The sequence below is a fragment of the Halictus rubicundus genome, unplaced genomic scaffold, assembly GCF_050948215.1.
Source record: "Halictus rubicundus isolate RS-2024b unplaced genomic scaffold, iyHalRubi1_principal scaffold0566, whole genome shotgun sequence".
NCBI lineage: Eukaryota > Metazoa > Arthropoda > Insecta > Hymenoptera > Halictidae > Halictus > Halictus rubicundus.
In genome coordinates, this window is record NW_027489107.1 from 17,173 (window position 1) to 26,335 (window position 9,163).

General features: G+C 40.7%; 1 protein-coding gene across 1 annotated transcript; it reads left to right on the forward strand.

Annotated features, from left to right (window-relative positions):
• Positions 1–4,569, forward strand: LOC143364450 (uncharacterized). The gene is made up of 4 exons (XM_076804796.1): positions 1–192; positions 545–670; positions 1,150–1,273; positions 4,452–4,569. The coding sequence occupies exons 2-4, from the start codon at positions 580–582 to the stop codon at positions 4,567–4,569; spliced, it is 333 nt and encodes a 110-aa protein (XP_076660911.1). The 5' UTR covers positions 1–192; positions 545–579.
• The last annotated feature ends 4,594 nt before the right edge of the window (positions 4,570–9,163 follow it).

The window sequence follows — 9,163 nt, forward strand, 5'->3', positions numbered from 1 at the left end:
GCAAGCACGCCGACGAACCGCCAACATACATTGTATACGCGGCGGCGCGGCGACGGTCCACGGGAAGCTGCAGAGAAAGAAGCGAAGATCGGTTCCGAAGGCGGTCGAAGGAATGCCATCGAACATTCGCTCGCAAGCGTCGGCCAGTATTCACTTCAGAGCAGCCATTCGTGTCAGTGCCGTGTGTTGTAAGTACGTATTATGGCGATTAGGTTTGGAGTATACATTTTGATAAGTTTTCCCGAAAACAGGCCATTTGTCCGCACAGTACGGCGGTCTCTTTATTTTCCGAGATATTTGCAAAAACTGTCTATTTTGATGTAAACTTCTGCCTATTTTGAATGACCGAATTTGTTCTTTAGGGCGCGGGAGGGTTCTTTGGTTAAAATGTACAAGGAGATTTTTATTATCCACCCTATGAAATTATCGAGTCGATGTTCTCCCATTTTGCAATCAAATTCACAGAAGTTATTTATTCATGATCACTATAAGTTGTTTCTATATATGTATTCATTGAGTGATACATGTTATTATTTATTTCCAGTGTTTTCAAATGGGTGAGGTTGGCCAACGGATACAATGCTGGTTCGGTCTTTACCTCACGCACTGGTTCCTCGGTCACCCCAGGGTCTCATGTTTCCTTTTCAACGGTTAAGAAGTAATTTTGCAGGTATTTCCTCATTATTTCTTTATCAATGTTTTAATTTGAATAGATTTTGTTTTCTTGAATTTGGAATTTATAGGATACGGGTCTTAGGGATTGCTATTCCCTTATAACTTCTGCGAAATATATTCTTTAGGTTCCATGAGTTTTAGCGCCTTATATATATATATACATTAATATATGAAGGGAGGTATGAAATTATCGAGTCGAAGTGGTCAATGTTTTTTCACTTTGCAATCATATTCACAGAAGTTATTTATACATGATCACTATAAGTTGTTTCTATATATCTATTCATTGAGTTTATAAACGTTGAATGAAGTGCACAAGTGGATGTATTTCAGGTAGAGACAATTTCTAATCGCACCGCAAACGATCCCTTCATTTATTCTCAGGTTGTCCCTATAATTTATTTTCCTTACCGCGTGTAGTAGCTTAAAAACTTTACCTTCTGCCGTTGAATACATGTTATTATTTATTTTCAGTGTTTTCAAGTGTGAGGCCGGCCATTGGATGCAATGTGGGTTCGCTGTTCACCTCACTGACTGGTTCCTCGGTCACCCCAGGGCCTCGTGTTTTGTTTTCAACAGTTAAGAAGAAATTTCACAGGTATTTTCTCATTATTTCTTTATTAATGTTTTAATTTGAATAGATCTTGTTACCTTGAATTTGGAATTTATAGGATATGGGTCTTAGGGATTGCTATTCCCTTGTAACTTCTGCGAAATATATTCTTTACGTTCCTTGAGTTTTCTCGCTTTATATACATACACTAACCAGCAAAACTGAGTCTACACTATTTGAGCCAACATAACTTTTTAAAAATCTGATCAAATGACTTGAATTTTATTGAGAAGTTGGAAGGTTTAGTTTGTTAGACGAGGTGTAAAAAATTTTTGAAAAAAGTTTGAATTGGTCGGAATCGCAAAAGAAATAGTAACAGTTGGTTTTTTTAGCTTTTTTATCTGAGCCTGTATTGAAAATTTAAAAAATGTGTTTGATTCGCTTGAGTAAATTACATCCATGCTGAAAATTTCACCGATATTGGTTAATTCGTTTACGAGTTATAAACGCTTAAAAGTGGAAAAATTGCCGTTTTTCATGATTTTCGACTTAAAACCACACTTTTAATCGTTTATAACTCGTAATCGAATTAACCAATATCTGTGAAATTTTAAGCGTAGATATAATTTATTCGAGCAAATCAAATACATTCCTTAAATTTTCAATACAGGCTCTGATAAAAAAGCTGAAAAAACCAACTTTTACTATTTCTTTTGCGATTCCGACCAATTAAAATTTTTTTCAAAAATTTTGTACACCTCGTCTAATATATATATCAATTATTGATTCCCCTCGGGGTTACAATTTTAATTACATCTCCCTCTTACCCCAATCTTAACCTTAAACTTATCCTAACTTACCCTAACTTAATTAAACGTGTCCTAAAAACACGCCATAGAGAGAGAGAACGATCTTTCACTAATATCCGCCGCGTTATTATTTTTCCCTGTCCCACACATACATGCTTCTCTGCTCTCTCCCCTCCCTGCACCTCACCCATCCTTCCCATGCCTCCTGGACCTCCTCTTTCGGCTGCTCTCTCTTTCACTCCATTCCTATGCATTCTCTCCATTTACTTCATCTCCCATATCTCTCCATTCCTGCTCTTCCTCCATTCATCCACCTTCCTCATCCATTCCTCTCCTCCTTCATCCCCTAATATTTCCCCACCATCCCCTGCCAACCACTCCCCTCAACCCTCCCTTACACATTTCCCACACATGTTCCCACGTTTCCTCCTCTCACCCACAGACCTTACATACTTTCTTCTCCTCCTCCAACCAATACTTTCCACCTCTCATCTCGTTTCCCAACCTGTACCTGGCCACCCTTTGCCACCTGCTCTCTCCCCAGCCTTTCTTCAGATACCCCGGTATCCGCTCTCCCTTCACCCTCCCGTACCACATGTTGTACCTTGCGCTTCCTATCTTTTCCCATCTCTCCCCTGTTGCTTCTTCTTTTCCCCTTTCACTATCTCCTCACTCACTGCCTCTATCCTCTCCTCCATCATCTCCTCCGCCTCCTCCGCTGTCCAGCCCCTCTCTTCCCAAAAACGCCGTCACTCCTTCACCCACCCTACTACCTCCCCTCCCCTTCTGCCCCTTCCTCTTCACTGCTCCCAGCACAACCTAGCTAGCTCCCCCCCTTTTTCCACCCTCAACTTCTTCTGGTACCCCCATGCCCTCAACCCCGCCCTACCTCTCAACAACTCCCTCTGCAGCTGTTACCGCACCATATACCGCGGTGCGTACCTCTCTACTCCTAGGACCCACCTCAGAAACCTCTCCTGCAACCTTTCCACCTCTTCCCATTCCTTCCTACACCTCGTCTAATAAACTAATCCTTCTAACTTCTCAATAAAATTCAAGTCATTTGATCTAATTTTTAAAAAGTTATGTTGCTTCAAATAGTGTAGACTCAGTTTTGCTGGTTATTGTACATTAATATATACATTAATAACCAAATTACGAGAAGTGCCCGAAGACAGACCATTTGTCCGCACTGTACGGAGGTCTCTTTATTTTCTGAGATATTTGCAAAAAACTGTCAGAGTCTCCATTGCGAATTCTGCCTATTTTCAATGACCGAATTTGTTCTTTAGGATGGAGGAGAGTTCTTTCATTAAAATCTATGTTATGTCGTGCAGTTTCTCGCAATTGTAGGAGAGGTTCTGCGTGTTATTTTGTCGAATTAATGACCCGACACCTTCCTTTGCAATAACAACTTTGGTTTATTAGAACAATGACTATATACAGTTTACATTCGGACTGGTGATTATTCGGTTTCCTTTGAGAACAAGTTTGTATCTAATTTCTGCTCTGGGGTCAGCTCGCTCTTCACCTCGGTGGTGACTTTGGAGAAGAGTGGGAGATGGTCCCATTTTTGGGGGAAAGAAATCTCACTTGCTGATTGACTTGAGGGAGGAGTCATTTGTATGCAACCCCTGTTGGTGGTGGAGGAAGTCCCCACCCCAAGTCAAACGCGTAGAGAAAGTGCCTAGACCAGCACGTGACGATTGCCAGACCACAGAGCAGCGTGACGAAAAAAAGGGCCCAAGTGGCCAGCACGTGCCTATGGTTTATTACCCCCTTGTCCCATGAGGGCGAGGACCATCGAGTTTGGGAACAATGCTTCCTTGGAAAAGCTAGATTTTCCAAGGACTTGGCAGAAGAGTCACTTTGTTCCAGTCATCTGGCAACTATGTTTATTAGGGGTCCCCAAACTGATGGCCCAAGGGGTCTGCCTTAGGGTCTCTAACCCTCACGCACTACGCGGATGCCTAACCCGTGACGATTAGGCCTTAACTGGTAACGTGTATATAAAAAATGCTTAGGCCTTCTCGAGACCCTTGTAAAAGTATCCCGAGGTCTAATGGTCTTTCCTCGGAAATGGCTGTGTGTCATAACAATCTACAAGGGAATTTTTATTATCCACCCTATGAAATTATTGAGTCGAAGTGGTCAATGTTTTTTCACTTTGCAATCAAATTCACAGAAGAAATTTATTCATGATATACTATTGTATATGTATCCATTGAGTTCATCAACGTTGAATGAAGTCTTCACAAGTGCAAGTATTTCAGGTAGAGACAATTTCTAATTGCACCGCAAACGATCCCTTCATTTATTCTCAAGTTGTCCCTACAATTTATTTTCCTTACCGCGTGTAGTAGCTTGGAAACTTCACCTTCTGCCGTTGGATACATGTTATTATTTATTTCCAGTGTTTTCAAATGGGTGAGGTTGGCCAACGGATGCAATGCTGGTTCGCTCTTTACCTCACGCACTGGTTCCTCGGTCACCCCAGGGCCTCATGTTTCGTTTTCAACGGTTAAGAAGTAATTTTGCAGGTATTTCCTCATTATTTCTTTATCAATGTTTTAATTTGAATAGATTTTGTTTTCTTGAATTTGGAATTTATAGGATACGGGTCTTAGGGATTGCTATTCCCTTATAACTTCTGCGAAATATATTCTTTACGTTCTATGAGTTTTAGCGCCTTATATATATATACATTAATATATGAAGGGAGGTATGAAACTATTGAGTCGAAGTGGTCAATGTTTTTTCACTTTGCAATCAAATTCACAGAAGTTATTTATTCATGATCACTATAAGTTGTTTCTATATATGTATTCATTGAGTGATACATGTTATTATTTATTTCCAGTGTTTTCAAATGGGTGAGGTTCGCCAACGGATGCAGTGCTGGTTCGCTCTTTACCTCACGCACTGGTTCCTCGGTCACCCCAGGGCCTCATGTTTCGTTTTCAACGGTTAAGAAGTAATTTTGCAGGTATTTCCTCATTATTTCTTTATCAATGTTTTAATTTGAATAGATTTTGTTTTCTTGAATTTGGAATTTATAGGATACGGGTCTTAGGGATTGCTATTCCCTTATAACTTCTGCGAAATATATTCTTTACGTTCCTTGAGTTTTAGCGCCTTATATATATATACACACATTAATAACCAAATTACGAGAAGTGCCCAAAAACAGGCCATTAGTCCGCACAGTACTGCGGTATCTTGATTTTCCGAGATATTTGCAAAAAACTGCCTATTTTGATGAAAAATTCTGCCTATTTTGAATGACCGACTTTGTTCTTTAGGGCGGGGGAGGGTTCTTTCGTTAATACCTACAATGCACAACAAACTTTCTTTAATACACCCTGTGAAAGTATCGAGTCGAAGGGGTCAATGTTCTTCCACTTTGCAATCAAATTCACAGAAGTTATTTATTCCTGATCACTATAAGCTGTTTCTATACTATATGTATCGATTGCCAAATGATTCCTTCAAATATCTCGATGCTTTAAATTTGACTGTGATTTCGGACCTGACATGAGTATAGAAATGCCGCGAGTGGAAATACTGGAACATTTCGGCAAGAAAAAAACGTAGATAAAGCGAATATGTACGAAATAGACATAATAAAGGATTTATTTTGTACATATTAAGAAGCAATATTTTATTCACTATATTGTCTTTTAATCTATTTCTTTTTTTTACTAATTATTTCGCCAGTCTTTGAGAATACTCTTTCGGAAGGAACAGATGTTGCCATAACACAAAGATACTCCTTTGCAAGCTTTGATAGTGTTACGTCCCGAGTGGGATGAATTACGATTTTAAGAGGATAGGACGCAGTTTCAAACCTACCTGCATACACCGGCTATGGTTCGGGAAATTGAGGATCGTTTAAATAACTTTGTACCCTTATTTTGAAAACAACAATATTATTGATTTATTCAAAGTGTGGTTCTGAATCAGAGATTACAAATTTGATTTTACAAATATGGTTTATATAGCGCATATACTGGAGTGCTTATAAATAGTTTGATAATAATAATAATAATATTAATATTACCGTGATCACGGGTTCGAATTCGGTTACAATATACTCCGACTGCTGACACTGGTCTTTGAAACGGTTTGTCGCGAAACAACTGAATGAACTATTTTAACTTCAAAAGAGGTTACTGGACTATTGACTATGACTGAATAACTGATTGTTCACGATTGTCTGACCGACTGACTGTTTATAACTGAATTTGAGGAGTTGGTCCCCCTTTTTATGAGATGGACAGTCCTTTGTTTTTCAAAGATGCTGGCACAGGAGTCTCTACCTTGCATCTTTTTATCTTCTTGATGTCTCCTGACTAGTCAGCTGTATGCCGACAGGATCTTTTTACCATGAAGTCGGCGTCTTTTCTTATAATTTGGCATAATTGGACACCTTTCCTGTTTCTTCTCAGGGTGAAAACTGATCTTCATCTGCGTGTCTTGCAGGAAGATAAGTTGGATACGTTTCTCGTGCTACCTTACTGCGTAGAATTTTTAACATATATCTTAATCCTATTTTTACTTCTCCTCGCGCGACATCATCGGATGTCCATAATAATTCATAATAATTCTTCATCTGAGGGTTTATTCGTTGGCGGTCGAACCACCGGACGTGACACCTTTATAAATTTGAGGATTATAAGGACTGCTAATATTCCTGCACTGAAGGATCCAAATGTAATGGGATGAGAAGAAAAAAAATGTGTACATGGTGTGGGTGCGCTTGTCACCATCGGGTGACTACTTCTTGGGCGTAGCCAGTGTGGATCAGGTCATCACTCGTCCACGTTCATTTCGAAGTTCTCTTCGATGCATTCCGTGCACTCCCATGCCTGACGGACCCTTCCTAGTTGCCGACCGCAGTCTTGGCATTTGGAGTAGGTGTGGGCCGGGTTCAGCTGACACACGATGTGCCAGCCCCTTGCTCGTAGTACCAGTGCTCTCTTGGGGTTAGGCGGCCATAACATGTCCGGCATATCCTATTTTGGTGGTACACGTACGATGCTTCTTGCTGTGATGTACACACGCAGTATAAATTTAGAAGATTCCGGTACGTTTCAGGGTAATGGTGTGGTATTACCCCATCTATCGGCCCATAAAATTCCTCCAATACCTCCTCTTCGGGGCGGTAGTCCATACGTCTCCTCCGTACGTCTCGGTCCGGAAAATTCCCGGCGGGCAGTCCATATTTGGAGTAGGTTTGGGCTGGATCTAGCTGACACAAGATGTGCCAGCCTCCTTCTTCACAATACCATTGTTCCCTTCTGATCAGGCGGCCATAACACGCACGACATATCCTATTTCAGTGAGGTATATAGGACGTCTCTTGTCGTGGTGCGACGACACAGTACAGATTCAGGAGGTTCCGGTATGTTTCTGGATAGTGGGTCGGTACTATCCCATCTATAGGCCCGTAGAATTCTTCTAACACCTCTTCCTCTGGGCGATAATTCGGCCTTGGGACAGGCATTGTTGTCTTTCTGAATTGATCCTTTGTCCCGCTATTACCTTCATCGATTTTATATAGTTGGTCTCTGGGATATCAGGGTTTCTGATGTAATTTATCACTGGTTTACCCATACAAGTTGATGTGCTGAGGATTGATAGCAGCTTCTCTGGACTAATTTTCCGATATACATACTCATATATTGAAGGTTCTTTCCAAAACTTTCTAATATTTTGTTGATCAAAGGTCTTTGTCACTGCGCTTTATCCCACCGCTGTCACCAATTTTTGTTATGTCCCAGGTGGGGCGGATTATAATTTTTTGGGGATAAGTCGCAGTTTTGAACCTACCTGCATTCATCGGCTACGATTCGGGAAATTGAGGATTGATTAAATAAGTTGTATCCGTATTTTTAAAAAACAACAAAATTATCGATTTATTCAGAATTAGGTGCTGAATCAGATATTCGAAGTTTGACTTTACTTTACAAGCAGGGATTTTGTATAGCGCATAAGCTAGAGGGCTTACAAGTGTTTCGCTTTATAATAATATTAATTTATCGAGTCGCTGATTCTTGGAGATCGCTCGCAAGTTTGCAGTCGCTGATTTCGGGAGGGCGCTCGCAGGTTGTAGTCGCTGGTTTTCCGCAGTGGCTCGCAGGTCGAAGTTGCTGAACTTTCACGAGCACTTCGCGGGACTTATACGTCGAAACTCGTAGATTTTAAAAAGAACTGTTAATAATTGCACGACGCGTCTAACGTATGGATCTTTTACTAACTGACTGAACTCATTTTGAGGAGTTGATCTTCTCAATGTCTCCTGATTAGTCAGCTGTGTGTTGCCAGGGTTCTTTTACTTATGAAGTCGACGTCTTTTCTTGTAATTCGGCATAATATTCTTCTTGTTTGTTTCCAAGGTGTAAACTGATCTTCGTCTGCGTGTCTTGCAGGAAGATAAGTTGGAGTCTTTTTCCGCGCTACCTAACTGCGTAGAATTGCTAACATATACTTTAATCTTATTTTATTTCCTCTCGCGCGACATCATCGGGTTTTTCTATAATAATTAATACTAATTCTTTATCTAAGCGTTTATTCATTTACGGTCGAACCACCGGACGTGACAACGCATAAATGCACTGTCCTGAAGGAAGTTTGTTTTTGCTAACAATTACATGAGCTAAAACAACTCTAACAAGTCCTTTGCAGAAAAATATAAACGGCTGTTTCGGCCTAATTATAAACTGCTCCTTAGCCCCAGCAACAGTTGTCGAGATCATCCAATATGTATCAGTCGCTCCATAACACCTAACGCTGGGGTTATTTGCTTCTATGTCAGGATGTATCTCATACATACTAGCGCCGACAACATGGGTAGGCCACACATTCACTTCTGTACATTTCAATCCCCAGAGATTATCGGATCCCACTTTTTGGTACTTAGTACCCCATGCATCTTGATTAGGCTCAGTCTGTGTAGGTATCCGCACCAGTTTAGCGTTGTGACGGTGATCTCGCTTCGAATGTGCTTGTGACACGCACCAATCTCTGCTTGATACGCCTAGGAAAGCTTCTCTTAAAGCGCTTGCTTGTTGAAGTGTTTTCCGTAGCGAGCAGTTTCCCCCATTCAGCAAACGTATCCGCCCGG